This window comes from Pithys albifrons, chromosome 22 (genome assembly GCF_047495875.1).
Source record: "Pithys albifrons albifrons isolate INPA30051 chromosome 22, PitAlb_v1, whole genome shotgun sequence".
In the NCBI taxonomy this organism is placed as follows: domain Eukaryota; kingdom Metazoa; phylum Chordata; class Aves; order Passeriformes; family Thamnophilidae; genus Pithys; species Pithys albifrons.
The window spans coordinates 8,408,611-8,424,797 of NC_092479.1; the positions used below are offsets into that span (position 1 = coordinate 8,408,611).

The 16,187-nt window shown below is 55.8% G+C and overlaps 1 protein-coding gene across 7 annotated transcripts in view; it reads right to left on the reverse strand.

The window, feature by feature from the left end:
- The window catches only part of CASZ1 (castor zinc finger 1), a 194,758-nt gene that overhangs the window by 70,054 nt on the left and 108,517 nt on the right, over positions 1 to 16,187 (reverse strand). Inside the window, exon 1 of one of the 7 annotated variants that reach the window (XM_071575978.1) lies at positions 15,295 to 15,427. The exons of 5 other annotated variants lie outside the window; for them this stretch is intronic. In XM_071575978.1, the coding sequence (XP_071432079.1) occupies positions 15,295 to 15,343 (49 nt within the window). In that variant the 5' untranslated portion in view covers positions 15,344 to 15,427. Of the gene's footprint in view, positions 1 to 15,294; positions 15,428 to 16,187 lie in introns of those variants that run through there. One more of the 7 variants, XM_071575982.1, reaches the window with a different exon arrangement.

Here is a 16,187-nt window from a genome sequence, read left to right on the forward strand (position 1 = left end):
GGAGGACAAGGCTTTGCTCCACCTGCTCTCCCTGTGACGCTGGTTGTTTCCCAGAGGGACGGTGGGATAGGAGGAGGGACAAATAGATGTCCCAGCTGCCAAAAATCCCACCCCAAGTCTCTATCGATCTGCCCTACTTGGCAAGTGAAGCTGCACCACAGTCTGTGGTGACTGATCAATACGACCTGGGCGGACGGGGAGGGAGAGGCCCTTTTATGGGAAGGCAGGTCTCCACAGGGAAGTATTTTGATTTTTAGAGTGAGTGCAGAGTCAAGGAAGAGGAAATACTGGGACTGAAGCTGCAGTTTAGTTTGGAATCATTTCAAATACCTGCTGAGCCCTTTGCGCTGGGCCACGCTGACCTCCTGCCCACGGGAGCTGCCCCAGCCGTGCCCTCACTGCCCACCCACAGAGCCTCTGCCCGGCCTGGGTGTGCTCAGCATCAGCAGCTCCACAGCACAGGGGGGTGTGGGAATTCTCCAGGAGCTCCCTGTACATCCTCCCCAGGGACCTGGGCACAGCCACAGACTCCCACTGCCACGTGAGAAGGAATGGCTGTGCCACTCAAAGAGTCTCTGGAGATGCCCCAGGTCCCCAGGTGGCACTTTGCAGTGTGACTGTCACTGGGGCAGCAGGTGGGGAAGGTTCTGGCCCTGGTGGTGGCAGCCAGGCTGATTCAGCAGCAGAGACAGGCTCTGATGGGCCTGCCCACACCAATTCCATCCTGCTGAGCAGAAAGCATCCCTCAGTGCCACCAGGCCTCTCCAGGGAAGGGACCCCAGCCTGGTAGGACACAGCCAGGCAGGGCACAGACTGGGGGACCAAGGACCACCACCAGCCCCTTTTCCTTTCTGTGCCTGGAGAGCCCTTTCTTATGTTCAGGTTGTGTAGCTGGGCTGTTACCAGTGAGCCCTTGGGCCCAGGTGACCTGCTGGGGGAGAGCTCTGTGTTTGACTGCTCTGGCCACCCTCGATTACTGCAAATTTTTCACCCATAACCCCACCAGGAGAAGGCAGCAGAGCAGGAAAAGTTTTTTTCTAATAGAGGGGCTTGGTAGAGCCAATTCCAGAAGCAGAAGTGCCCTGTTCCCAAATCCAAGAGCCAGTGGCAGCTCGTTGGCTCCAATCAGAGCTGGCTGCAAGGGGGACGGTGCACTGGGTGTCACCTCCAAATGCCCTTTGGATGGATATGGAGAGAGAGGGAATCTGCAGTTGTTCCAACGTTTCTTGCTCAGCAGAACAACTGTTGCAGTCCTTTTAGTACAAACCCAGCAACTGTTCCCAAAAGCTCAGCCTCCTCAGCTCCTGTCCTTAAAAAAACCCCACCAACCGATGTCCAAAACGCTGCCTTCTGAGTCAGGGCAAAGATGTGATTAACAAAAACATCACTCAGGGGTGGGACACCTGCTCCTGACAAGCAACTGGCCTGGCTGCCCGTGGTTAGCCACTTACATCAGGGCCCAAAAAGAGAAAGCAAAGGGAGGGAGAAGGGGAGACAGTGGAAAAGAACAGACAGAGGGAGGATGGCAGCAGAAGGGAGTAACAAAGACAAAGAGGAGCAGGAGAGGGGAAGCACAGAGAGAAAAGAGCAAGTGTGAGCTATGTGAGAGACAGAGCAGGAGCGTGGGGAGCAGGGAGGGGTGTGGGGTGCAGCAGGGAGGGTGGGAGGGTGGCAGTGAGACACAGGGCAGATGGCAGCACCAGAGAGGGGAGCAGGAGCAGAGCAGGGAAGGGGAGTGACGCCACAGAAAGCAAAAAAGCTTGGAAAAGTGTAACAAGAAAATAGGGAGGAAGAGGCAAACAAAAGCAAAAGTGAAGGCCATCGAACAGATGAGTCTGGTGAAGGAAGAGAGCAAAGATAAGAGCTGGGAGGGAGGGATGGGAAGCGGAGGTGGGGATGGGGCAGAGCCAGGGTGAGGGTCAGGAGGAGAGAGGAAAGGAAGAAGGGGAGAGAAGGAAAAAAGGAATAAAAGAAATAAACAGGGGGGAGGGAGAGAAAGATGTCTATTAAAAACCTCAGTGCATAACACAAAATGTCAGGGTTTATAGCTTCATTCTTGGCATTGCTGGTACTGAGAACCCCACACAGAAATGTCACTGCTTGTCATGTTTAATCACCTGCTATTTGTTAACACCTTCGCTGCGAGGAGTCTGCCCCTCACCCCTCGCAGCCTTTCCTTTTGGAGAATAAACTGCAAAAACAGGCCCCTGCCTCACAGCTCCCCTGGGACAGTTCTGGCTGCACCCTGGGCTGGGCAGGGGTGGACAGGCAGGGCTGGCACACCGGGAGGGTCCCGAGTGCCAGCTGGGGACTGACAGCTCGGGCAGGGCTCCTGGGGAGCAGGGAACAGGCAGAGGGACGGCACAGAGGATGCTCCTGGAGAGCAGGAACATTCTGGGAGCAGCAGGAACAGGTGGGTGAGGTGGGTCTGGGGCAGGGACTGTGGGGCACAGAAAGAGAGGGCACTGAGGGGGGGGCTCAGCTCACAAAATCAGGGGGCACAACGTGGTGAGTGCAATGGAGGGAGGAGCAGGGCACGGGCCCTCCTGCTGCACCCACCCCATGTGCTCCCATCCCACTCATGTCCTGTGCCCAACACAGAGAAATAAAACCCCTGAAATCCAGGCAAGGCTGGAATTCTCCAATCTGTTTGCTTGAGCAGCAACTGTCACATAAAAGCAAACATCCAAAGCTATTAAATGTACAGTTACAGTTCCCTGCCCTGGCATCTGCACTGGTGACTTTGCTCCAGTTCCTCACAAAGCCTTGGACTGATGGGTTTTATTTATGCTGGTTTTCCCCCGTGTCAGGCACTTGTGCCCCCACTGCCTGCACTTCCCACCCTGCCACATACTGTCTGTCTGACATCACACTGCTCTGCTACAGAAATTATTTTGAGGTCATCACTAGACAAGACTTTTCCCTACTATTTCACGCACTCCAGCTGGAGAGAAATCAAAAAATGCTCTGCTCCAAACAGTGGGGCTCTCCCATACAAGGAAAATCTAATTCTACAATTTTCAGGCTTACGGAAAAAAATCATCCCCCGACCCAAAGGAGCTGAAATTCAAAGATGTGTATGAGAAGATAGTGCAGCTATTTAGTTTTAACCAAAGAATGGTGACCAGCTGTGTTTGAACACAAATGAGGGCTCAGCTTCAGCACAGCCCCTGCCCCCCACTCTGAGCTGCCTGTGTTGCTGTGCAGGGTGGGAAGTCAGACCTCCCCTCCTGAAAATGAAAAGAATTTGGGGAGCTGAAGAAACAACATAGTGATGAGCTGTAAGGGGAGCCAAAATGCACCCAAACTTTTTCTTGCAGGCAGCAGAAGCCCCTGGGTGCCTGGAGAGCAGCTCCAGGGGTTGTGCTCCAGCTCCCTGAGTGGTGGTGCCTCCTCCCTGTGTGTGCACTGGGGTCACCAGAACTAAGGGCACACCAGAGGAACACCCCACACACAAGTAACACAAACCTGCAGAAACTTGGGGCTCATCTCTCTCCAATCCTTATGATCCTATTCTAAAATCCAGTTTAGATCCTCCAGAGCTAGATCTGGGACTGAAGTGAAAACCCTCAAGCCCAAACCAGGCAGTTCTGGAAACCCAAACTCCAGAGCATGCTTGGACCTCACACCTTGGTCTCTGGTAGTGACAGCACAGTGTGTTTCTTCAATTTCTTCCTCGCAACAGTAAGAAAATATTCTTTTCTGACTGAGACCCTGACTAGTTTCCAAAAGCAAGTATGTTCATCTCAATCTCACCCAGCTGAGGGACTCCAAGAGTGGTGGGGAAATCTGCACTGCTGCTCCTCTCCACCCCTGCACTGAGAAAGGGGTTTTTGCTCCATCCAGCACCTTCCCCAGACACCCTCAGCCCCTCAGACTCCACAAACAAATTCAGGCCCAGTTTTTGAGCCTGGGCTGTGACACATGAGCCCAGCCAGTGAGTGCTGCCTCCTGTGTGGGGAGGGCAGGCAGAGGCTCAGCCCAGGACTGGGACAGTGGGTTCTGCCCCTGCCCTGAAGGGCCAGCACGAGGTCCAGGAGCCACCCCAAGTCCTATTCTGGGAACGGGAACAGTACACAGAAAGGCCTCCCGCTGGCCTTTCGCCAGGGATAAAATTCACCCTTCTGAACACAGGCCAAGATGATCTAAAGTGACTACTGACTTTTGTTGCCCAACTTGAGTCACCTTAAATGGGCCTATTTTTCAAAGTGTCAGTGCTCAGCCCCACTGAGAATCAGGCTCTCCAAGATGTCTAATCCTACATGTCCAGTCACTGCTGTAACAAGAAAGACCATTATTCTTCTCCTGTGTGACTTCCTCCAGTCTGGCCAGGCCTTTTATCTTTTCTCCTCTCCCCTCCCTGCTCCTTGTTCTTTTCTTTTCCAGCTTTTTATGAATTTCTCTCAGCTTTCCTCCCTGTCCCCCCTCAAGGTCACACAGCTCATTCCACGTTGAACATTTACTCAGCGAGCCAGGTCCTCTCACAGGCGCTCACCACAAATATGCTTTCTGATAAAGGAGGGAGAAAAGGAACTGTGCAACCCAAAACAATGGCAGAAATTAATAAATAAAACCCCCACCAGGGCAAAGCGGGGCTGTACCAGGGCAGACTGTTTCAACAGAGGGAGTAAGGAGGTACAACACCCCATTTCCCTGCACTTCTGTATTTTCTTGCTCTCCTTTCATGTTTGCTTTTCTGAGTGTTTCTGTTTTGTTCTGGGCCACCTGTACAAGGGAGGCTGTTATACTGAACCTCTTCTCTTTATGCACAGTGAACTCGCCCTCACTGACAGGTCAGAGCCCTCCCAGCCCGTGGGCACCTGCCCCTCATGGCAGTGCCCTGGCAGCTCAAACCCCTGAGCAGGGGGTTCCCAGCCATGTTTGCTGGGCTCTCCCCAGCCACTGCTTTAAGCAGCTTGCACGAAGTCCCAGGGGTCGTGCCCACCCTGGTGACACTCAGCACAGCACAGAGTGGCCTGAGGACACAGGAAGGAAGGTCAAACCTCTCTCCCCCCTCTCAGGAATGTGTTGGGCCCTTCACAGCAGGGTGCTAAGAGGGAATGGGTCCTGGAGAACCATTTTCATACTTAATTACCTGCTCAGCTCCCAGACCAATCCTACAGACTGTCAGAAACCAAGGGCAGCTTCAAGGTCCACACTGTCCAGCCCAGGGCAGGTCTCCAGGGACCTCAGCCATCCTCACTGCAAGTTTGATAAACCTCCAACTCCAAAGAAACAGAATTTGGCCAGCACAGCATGACACTGAAAATCCAAGCCTCAGGCTGGCAGTGTCCAAGAAAGTTTTAAAATTATTTCTGAGTGATATCATTTCAATGTCCATTTGATCATCAGTTACTGGCCCTCACATGACAGACAGGTATTAAGAGTGTCATTTCCCTCACTAACAACTCTTCACCTGACATCCAATGCTGCTTGGCCTTTGTGGCCCCTGGGAGGTGATAAGGAAAAGTAACTTTTGGCTTTTGTAGTCAGGTCATGATTTTATACCCAGGCGTACATTTGGCCCACAATGTACCATGGCAGAGAGGCCACTCCCTCGCTGCTGACCAAGTCAGGTTTGGGATAACAAGCATATGGGAACAAAAGGCTTCCACCTACCCAGACCCCTGAGGGGTTCCCTGAGAAACACTCACTGCCTGGAGGAAAGGGAGCTGCTCTGAAAGCAACTGCCCTCTTTTTTCTGAGACAGCAGGGCTCTGCCTTCTCCTCACTCCAGAGTGGTTGCTTTAGGTTGCTTCATGTTGTGACTTTCCTCTTCTGAACCCCCAGTGAAAGCACAGAAATCTCGAGATTCTCCCTGGCAGGAGGGAGGGAATTCCCACCTCTGCTGCTTGCCCTGCACAGCTCTCCCCTGATTTCTAGCAGGGCCAAAAGGCATCCCCACTGCTCCCACCCACTGCCCACCCCACAGCCACTGCCCAGCCACCCTGTTTCCATGGAGCCTGAGCTTCTCCTGGAGGTGGCACAAATAACACCCTTCCACAAACAGACACTGCCCAGGAAAGCCTCAGAGCTCTGCTGGGACACTCCAGGCTGTGCTGGCTCAGGCAGCTGGCTGGGAATCCCTCGCTGCAGCACGTGGAGCTCTCCTGGAGCTGTGCAGAGGTTGCTCCTCAGGTACCAGCACAGCCAACACCAGCCACAGTGGGCGCCTTGGCAATGCCACAGCAGAGTCACCACAACATTTGGGTCCACCAACACCACCAGAACTGCTCAGAAACAGCACGTCACAAGTTTGACAGGCTGTCACAGCCCTCAAATAAGAGTTGCAAAACTACTGTAATTTAAAGTGCTTTTGTCCACTTGCAATTCCATGTCAGCAGCACAGCAGTGGCAGTGACAGCATCCCGATGGCAGCACACTCAGAGGGATTGGGACAGGACGCTGTGGGATTGGGACAGGATGCTGTGGATGCTGCAGGACACTTTGCAGGCACTGAGGCCCCTGCAGGGGCTGGCACTGAGCTGGGGGCCAGCACACTGTGCACAGCCCCTCGTGTCCCCCTGGCACGGCCTGTCTGTCTCAGCAGTGCTGCCCTCCCTCCCTCCCTCCCCCCTCCCAGTGCGCACATGGCTTTAATGTTTTTATTACCTGTTTGACTCGCTGCCTTATTGCTTCTCCTCTTAATGGGGCTGTAACCGTGGAAACGAGGAATAAACGGCCACCAGAAAATGAGATGATTAAACAGGTCACCCTGGCAAAACAAACTCCTGTTCACACAGCCAGGCTGTGGGTGCAGTTCCTGCCCAGGGAAATGGGGGGCACAGGGTGGGAGGGCTGGGCCAGGCTCCTGGAAGGGGCACACTCTGAGAGGTGTCTCCTGGCACAAGGGTGGCCTCTGCCCAGCAGGGGTGATGCCGTGTGCCTGCCAGGAGAGCCATGTGGAAAATGGCAATGTTTGCCATGGGAAGATGGAAGATAGCGAGGACAAGACACATCCATGTAACTGGGGAAAAAATAGCAACTATGATGAATATAAATAGGCTGGACTGAAAACAAAACACAAGTCTGAGACAAGTTGGTGTCCTCTGTTGTCCCCGTCTCTGGCATTGTCCACGCCTGCCTCGTGGCAGCTCCCAGGGGAGTGCAGAGCCTCCTCTGCCTGCACTTCTCCAGGCCCACGGGCACAGCTCCACCGCTCTCCTCACCCCTGCCAAGGGCCAAGCTGCTCTGGTGCTGCCCTGGCAAAGGCACGACACTGCCCAGCCAAGCATGGCAGGACCACGGGGAATGTGGGATCTCACAGGGCACAGAGCAGGCTTGGAGATGCACCTGCACTCACTGTGCTCAGCTCCTTCCCCAAGCCATGTGGCTGGGAGGAAAGGACAGCACTGTGCCAGCTGGGAGGGCATGGCCCAGCCCAGGGTGGTGCCCAGCCCCGAGCAGGACACCCCAGCACAGCCCTCCTCGTGCCGGGGCAGAACGCTGGTCCACACCAGCAACACCAGGAGAAGGCAGAGGGTCTGTGTGTCTCTGCACCCCACTGGGTGCCAACATGTGCATGAGTCCTCAGTCAAGCTCAGAGATAATGAGTTTCACACCAACATGTTGGTGAAAACAAAAATAAAACCCCAAAATCTGCACACCGCAATCAAAAAAGCACAATCACAAACCAACATTCAAAGTAGAGAGAATCCTGCCAGAATCCCATCCTGTCCCAACCTGCCCAAACCCACACTCACTGGGTGCTGGCAGCCTGGGAAGAGCAGACTTACTCCACCAAGAGCAACAAATTCAGCAGGAGAAATTGGAACAGCAAAGCTTGGCGAGGTGGAGATGTGAGACAACTGCTTGGAGCACACAGGCGAGTGGCTGTGCTTTCTTTCAAAAAAAACAGCAGGTGGTTTATGAAAAGGGCCCTATTCTTTAGGGTAATTTGAGCCATATTTCATTGTTTGATAGAAAAATCCTAATATTCATGACCTCCTTTAACTGGGAGAAGTTTGCTCATCTGAATATCAGCCCACAGACAAATGGGAAAATGAAAAATAAAGAGAGTAAGATAATGGAAGGGAGATGGACGGGGGGGAAAAAAAGGCAAGGAAAAGCAAGACAGAATCAAAGGCAGAATGGGAAGTCCAGGAGGGTGACAAGAATGACAGGTCTGTGGGAATATGGAAAGGAGGAGGACATAAAGGAAAACTATTTAGCAAGAGAAGTTAAATAGTGCAGCATAAAAAAAAGGCTGAGAAAAGCACGAGTGAGTGATGGAAAACACAGCGAGAGTGAGCAAAGGAGCTTCCCCTTGAAGTTTCCAAATGCATGGATCAACTTTGCAAAACTGGGATTCTTTTCTGTTAAAAATATTCATATGCAATCAAGAAGAAAAATCAGACCCTCTCTCCCCAGCCTCTGTTCCCTCACCCTCTTCCAATCCGGTCCTCCTCTGCCAACATCTGCTGCCTGCCTCGGGACATGCAGATGGTAATTACTCCAGGAGCAGCTTCCTCTCCTTCCCCTGTTTGCAGAGGGCCACTTGGAGGAGAGCTTCAAGCCATAGAGAGATACCACACACCCCTCCACACCCGGGAGAGGGGGATGTGGCAGCCAGGGCCGTGCCCAGAGAACTTGATAGCACAGGGGGTGGGAGGTGGGTGAAAAGATGAAGACGTTTGTCTACAAAACACACCAACAAAACATCCCCCTGGCCCAAAGAAGGGGGCCCTGGGGAGAAGTTGGCTTGAGATGTGGAACTGCTCGTCCTCCTCCAGATAGGGGAAGGGGTGCAGGAGGAGAGGAGTGCTGGGGAAGTGAGGAGGAGGAGGAGGGCAGCCCTGGGCGAGCCGGCTCGGGGAGTGCATTCACACAGGCCTGGAGCTGGCAAACACCGGGCAGAGAGGTGGAGCTGCTTTAATGAGAAGATGCTTCTATGACTCAGGCCTCAAAGGGATTGGGACTTTATTATTTTATTTTTCCATAATAAATTATGCCCTGGGATGCCAGGTCCCGCCGGGTTTTTCTGGAAATACCAGACAAAAGCTGGTGTTGCTACCTGGCTTTTGACAGTTTCCCATGTATGGAAGCTGAAGGTTCCTGGTTCTGCCTCTGCCCTGCTCTGGCCCAGCCAGTCTTGGGGCTGACACCACCACAACACTCCAACAGAACAGCCCAGCTGGAGCCCCGCACTGCCCGTGCCTGGAGAGCCCCTTGGCAGGTCCATGACAGCCCACCCTGGACCCGTGGGTGCTCCCAGACCGCGGAGCTGCGGTCGCCGCGATGCCAAAGGTGCCCCAGGCAGGTGGGCACAGGAGCCCCCGGGAAGCTCCCAGGAAGCAGGGAGTGGGCTCAGCTCTCCCACAGCCCGGGCACCACACCCTGGCTGGAGGGAGGAGGCTCCTGCCCGACCCCCGCACCGTCCCTGGCCAGCAGCCAGCCCTCATTCCCTTATCTCCATCACTGCAGCGCCCAGCCCTGGCTCTGGGCTGCACAGGGGAGGCTGATTATGCCCACTTTATAGATTAGGAGTTATTCATCCTACACCAAATCCTCAGACTCTGCCATGTCTCACAGACCTGTTCTGGAGCTCTTTGTTAGGTTTAGGCTGAACTTGGCCCTAGCTCAGCTCAGAAACTTGCATTACAAAAATCCCCTGTACAACCGCCTGCCTGCCTGCCCGTGGCTGTGGACCGAGCTGATGCCAAGGTCATCATTCCTGGCAGCAGGAATGGTGGGGAATTCACTGCAGGGCAGTGGGAGCACAGGGAGACCCAACACACAGACCCACACTGGCCTCCTCTTGCTGCTAGGAAAGATCCACTCGTGGCCACGATGAAGAAGCCCATGGAAACAGAGTGTTCATCAAGGCAGAGTCTCGAGAGAGCAACCTGGAGAACACCAAGTTCAGCACAACACCAACACCAACACGGAGGGAGTGACTGTCTGGGGCAGATGTGCATGTGCAGGACACGGTGACGGGGCCGTGGGTGTTGGGTGTGGGGAACACCTCCAGAAATGCTCCACCAGAGCTTGGTGTTTCTACTGATTTCTCAAGAGGCTCTGCTAAAATGTCACCTCTCCGAAGCAAAACATGAGCATGTCTGTGAATCATCATTTCACACCCCAAAACCAGGAATGGGTGGCAGAACTCTCTAGTGAGGCACCAAATCCTCAGGGGATTGCCACAAAATGCACCCGGTGACTTTAGTCTTCCCATCCTTTTTCCTTGGATCTCCTGCTCTCCACCCCTTGCTCTCTCTTGCCAACCTACACGGGTTGTTCAGCTTTTATTTCAAGCATGAAACTGCCTTAGGACTGGAAGCTTTAAGCAGTTTCCCAGCCTGCAGAAATTTTCTGGTTGTGTTTCTCCATGGCAGAGCAAACAATTGCTTGGGTACCTGGCCACCACACCTAACCCCCAAACGCAATGAGAACTCGGAATTCTTTGGGAAACTTAAACAAGAACATATTTTACACGAGTGAAGCACGTGGTTTTTTTCACTGTAACTATTTGTTCCTGAAAGGACTTGACAAACTGTTTTATTTTCTGGAATCACCACATGAAGAAAGATGGGAAGTCCCTTGGGAAAGGGGAGAAAGCTGGTGCCAGGTTAATATCCTGGGAAGGGAAGCTGCGAGCTGGACTCAGCGGCCTCTGAGAGCTCTATGGATGGGCAACAAGGGGGTCCAGAGCATCACCACCCCTCTCCAAAAGACTCTACTCTGCAGACAAAGCCTGTGCTGACAGGGAACAGCGGCCCAGCCCCTCACCTGTGCTACTGCCTGTCCTCACCAGCAGCTCCTGCAGGGACCAGGAGCCCACCCACCCACAGGAGCTGCCCAAGGGAGGGGACACTCCAGGGCACAGATCCCAGCCATGGCCCTGCTCTGTGGCCACCTGTCAGTCCCACCCAGAGCAGCTCCCTGTAGCCCCTGGGCTTTGCCCACCCATGGACTGTTCTGTCCCCCTCTTGCAGCACCAGGTGACCCGGCCCAGCCCTTCACCCACCCACGCCCCTCCAGCGTCAGAACACTGGGCACCCCCTCAACATCCTCACCCCAGTCCTGGCTGCTGTTCCAGCCTGCACAACACTGGTCAAGCAACAATGGGGATTAGAAGCCAGCAAGTTTTTCTTTTGCTACCAATGTCTGCCTCCATTTCCCCTGTGAGCCCTCGGAGAGGAAACAGGGAGCAACAAGGTCCTGGTCCAAAGGGCTCTCAATCCTCAAAATGGATTTACCTGTCTCTGAAAGCTGCTTCCATCTCTCACCCCCATTGCTTTCTCCCTAGGGAAATCAGTCTAAAAGGGGCTAATGGAACAATGTCCCTCTCTCTCCCCCCTCTCATTTTCTCTCTTTTTTTTTTATTAGCATTTGTGGAATTTATTCCCAAACTCTCCTAATCTTTCGTACACAACCATTTGATTTGCATAACCCAGCCCCCTCTCATAAAAACTGGCTGCTAGTTTAATTAAAAAATGTAAATTTGCTGTCATCTCGGGGCCTGGTGAATTAGGACGACATCGGCATTTTTTATTGCTGAAGACGTCCAAATTGATCCAGTCCGCGCTGAACCGGAGGGGAGGAGCCGGAGCCGCGTGGGACGTTTGGCTGCAGGTCCTGCCCCTCCCCTGCCCCCAGCCGAGCCTCTCGGCCCCCTCTCTGCTTTGCAAGTGCAGCTGAGGACCAGGACACTGGTTCTCCCAAAGCCCAGCGGGATGGGCCAGCATGGCCCCTGCGGAGTCAGCACTTCTGGGAGCTCAGCCCTGGGTGGCACCTGAGCTCTCCAAACCTTGGGAACGGCTCTCCAAGCCCTGGGAGGGACAGAAGGAGCTCCGGTGGAGGTGGGAGATGCAGCACAGGCCATGGTTGTCTTCACCTCCCACAGGACTTTTCATTACTTCCAGACACTTTCAACCAGCTTTTCAGAGAGAACCCTAAATTGCAGGCTGCACAGCAGCCCAGGGGGACAATTTGATGTCAGAGGGAGAGTCAAAGTGGCCACAAAAGTGGCAGTGAGGACAGCCAAGTGCTCTGGCAGAATGAGAAGTGGGACAGACAAGGCTGTGCAGGCAAAACCCTGAGATAAATTCCAACCTCAGATACTCCTTTCCAACAGTAGCAAGGAGGACTCAGGGTGGAAGCATGAACAGTCCAGGAAAACAGAAACTGAGTACATGGAAACTACATGGTTAACATCTGACCCCCTCCAGCTGAGGGGTCTGTACCATTCCCAGCTGGTTTCAGTTCAAGCTGCCTCTCCCCCCTCTGGACACCGAGTCTCAGAGCAGAAGGGTGCAGGACCTGCCCATGTGGGCAGACTGTCGGTGGCAGATCTGGTTCAGAAGGACTCACAGACAGGGTGCAGGGGAGGAAACAGGAGTTTATTATCTCGGGGATCAACTCTCTGGTCTTTCTGTGAGTTCTCTCTCTAAAGCAAAGCAGTACAAACACTCCTACAGATTTCAAGCAGCTTTGAAGCACGTTCTCCAAGCTGGGCTCCGCTTACACCATGATGGGAAGGTTAATCCCTGTCCTGCTAAACCCTCCTCCCAAGGAACAATCTTCACTCGGTAGGCTTAAGCCCTTGAATGCTTTCCACCCAACAAGTATCTCACAGGACAACTGGAAAGGGACATGAACACCCAAACAAACTGCCTGGGAACCTTCTGCAGACCATGAACTCAGGAATGACACCAACACTGACTTAGCCAAAGTCTCCCCAAAATCCTGTACTGTCAAAAAAACCAAAGTTGCCACCAGCCCAGAAAAGGTGTTTGTATCCAATGGGTGTTTCAAACAACAGTGATTTGACAGACAAAATGACCCTTAGAGTGGAAAATTAGGAGTTTCTCCACCCATTTGCCATAGGTGTCTTAGTCCTCATCCTGAGATCAGTTCCTGTAATCTCATACCAAGGATAATTAGGCTGGGGAACAGTTTCTCAAAGGAAGTGACAGGTGCCCAGTCAGTCAAGATATTTACGACCAGACTCCCAGAAAGTCACGTGCAGGGAACATCTTGCCACGATCCCGGACAGATGGACTCAGTCCACGAATTCTTTTCAGCCCTCAGCCACCATGAACACTTCAGGCCCTAGAAGGTCCACACAAGGACTGACTGAGCTGGGAAAGCTCTCGGCAAGAGCAGCCTGTCAGACCCCACATACCGAGTCCCTCTGGGAAAGGAACCCCTCCGGACTGGCACTGCCAGCTGGCAGCTCGTGTGAGCAGCCCCCGGGCACTGCCTCGGGGGAGCCACCGCCGCAGGGCTTGGACAGCGTTCAGGAGGCAGCCACGGAGGCAGATAAGCTGGCCCAAGTAGATAAGGGTTCGAGGTGGTGATTATGGGGCAGGTCTTTGCCCCAAGATCATGACAAGACGGGTTCACCCACACACGGACCGTAATGCTGACTTAAACACATCTCCCAGATCCTCATTTCCATGGCGCTCTGCAGCCCCCGGTTCCCACAGCGGAGACCGAGCCCCACGTGTTCCCTGGCGCAGGGCCCCGGGAGGGGACGGAGGGTGGCCGTGGCCGGGCAGCCCCCCGGGGGCCGTGCGGGACCCCCAGGCCGTGCGGGGCTGCCAGCAGGGGGCACTGCGGGGCCGGGGCACAGCCTGCCCGCCCGGGCCACCCTCCGGGCGACACCGGCGTGGACAGCGGGCAAATCACTGTTTATGGCTCTGTGAAGCACTGCCCTCCTGCAGTTGCACCACATCCTTAACTCCTGGGCTGCCCACGCAGCCTCCCAGCCCTTGATCCCGCAGGAAGGCACCGCACGCCCACAGCCAGAGCGGGCAGAGCCGGCGCGTCGCGCTCGCGGGTGGCAGCGGCTCCGGGGCTGCTGGGCCCTGATAGCAACGTGGAAATAAAGAAATAAAGGGAATAAACGACAGCAAAATTATCCCCTCGATCACAACATCACAGTACATAGTTCAGGCCCAGTCAATCATCAACCAGTTTATTACCATCTTAGTCCTTATTAAAAAACCAACACACACACGTACACACAGGCTCTGGCAGGGATCACCTGGGCTGTGGCACATCGCCCGCACAGGCCTCTCTGGCCCATCACTGCCATTGGGGTTTCAGTGGCAGAGAATGGGGTACACCACTCTGGAGGAGCAGGTATGGTCGTGTTAGCAGGTACGGGGCCAAGGTGGTGGCATGTGGTCCCAAACAGGGAGGTGACATGGCCCATGGGATTCCCACCAAACTCTGAATTTGCCCTACCAAACTCTGAATTTGGTCAAATCTTAATGAGACTCTGATCCAGACTGTCCAAGGGCTGGAAAACCCACCAGCACTTTGAGCCCCACAGCCCAGAGCTGCAATCACACCCAGCCTGATGGAGCCCGGTCCACCACCACACCCAGCGGAGGCACCAGCCCAGCCCTGTGCCAGGCCAGAGCCTGCCCCCGTCCTGATACCTGATCAAAACCAGTGGACACGCCACAAAAAGCTACAACTAAAAACACGCCCAGCATCAACACTGGGGCCTGTAATCTAAAACCAAAACATTGCCCCAGCCTGGCCACCTTTCCTCCTCCCTGCGAGATGTTGAAGGGGTGGGGGAGGTCTCATACATCGCACATGGAAGGACAAAACCAAACCCATCCCAGATATGCCCAGGTTGAAAAAAAAATAATACTCATTAAATGTAATAAGCAGCCTCTTCATCCGACACTGCCTTGTCCCAAATAAATTAAATTCCTTTTCATTTAGACAGCACAGAAACCTGACAAGCAACCTTTACCACCGAGACGCCAGAGCTCAGGAGGGGGGAAAAATGAAAGAGAAAACAACCCACACAACTTACAACAAATACAAAGGCAGAATCATTTCTAAACCCCCACAAACTTCCCCTCCGCATCCTCTCGCGGCCAGCCCTGCTCGCCCGCCCCGACCCGGGGCCGCTGCCGGGAAGGAAAGGACCGGCCGGGAGGGACCGGCGGCGGCCGCGGAGCCCCCGCGCACCTCGGTGGGGCCGGGGCGGCGAGCGCGGAGCAACTTCCGTAAAACAAGTGAAAGAAGAAAAGTGAAAGAGGCGGCGAGCCCCCGGCCCGCACCGCCCCGCACCTGCGGCCGCCCCGCTCCGCTCGCGCACCCGCCGCCAAAAGTTTCGGTGCGGCCGCGGCCCCGCGTCCCGCAGAGAGCGCTGCCCGCTCCGCTCCGCACCGCGGCCGGGCACAGCGCGCACGGCACCGGCGGACAGCGCTCCGCTCCGCTCCGCCCGGCGCGGGGACACCGGCCCGGCCCCGGCCCCGGCCCCGAACGGGGGCTCCGCCGCGCGGGGGGCTGGGGGCAGGAAAAGGACAATTGTGCTGTACTTACCATAGTCGGAGAGACGAAAGCCGAATTCACTTAAATAATCAACTTTCATAATACTTAATTAATACCTAATTGCAGCTGATTGCTCCCGAATAACAAGTTGTTTAAAGCACTGATGTCATTGCCGTGCCGGTCCTCCCCGAGTCACTTTGGCAGCGGGGCCGGGGGCGGGCGCGCTGCCGCGGGGGGCGGTGACAGCGGGCACAGACCCGCCCCCGCGCCGGGCCCGCCGCCGGGGGCAGGTGCGGGGCCGGGCCGGGCCGGGGGCCGGGGGTCTGGGATCGGGGGACGGCGGCGGCGGCAGCGGGGCCACCTCGGGCGCACCCGGAGCGCGGGCCCAGAGCGCGGTCTCTGCGCACCCCACGAACCTCCGGCCCGCACTCGGGGCAGGAGTGCGGGGCTGCCCCGCACTCGGGCCCGCCCGCCGACACCGGCCCGGCCCGCGGAGCCCCCGCAGCCATCGCCACCACCCGCCCCGCGCCAGCGGCAGCAGCGCTGACCCGGCCCGGCCCGGCCCGCGGGAGCCCCGGAGCGGCGGGGACGGAGCGGCCGGCGCGGGCCAAAGCGCGAGGGGACGGGGATGGGGATGGGGATGGGGATCGGGATCAGGATAAGGATGGGGATGAAGATAAGGATGGGGATGGGGACGGGGATGGAGCGCGGCGTGCGGCGCCGGACGAGCCGCAGCGGTGCCCCGGGGCCCGGGCACGGCAGGACCCTCGGGCAGGGGCAGGGGCTGCCCCGGGCACCGCCGTCCCACGCGTGTCCCACCGGGCGGGCCGCAGCCCGCGGGGGTGGCCGCCACCGGCGGGTGTCACAACCCGGGGCGCATCTTGCCCAATGCCCCGCAGGAAGCTCGGCCGCTCCGCCGGGCCCGCGGGAGGCTGGGGGGGCTC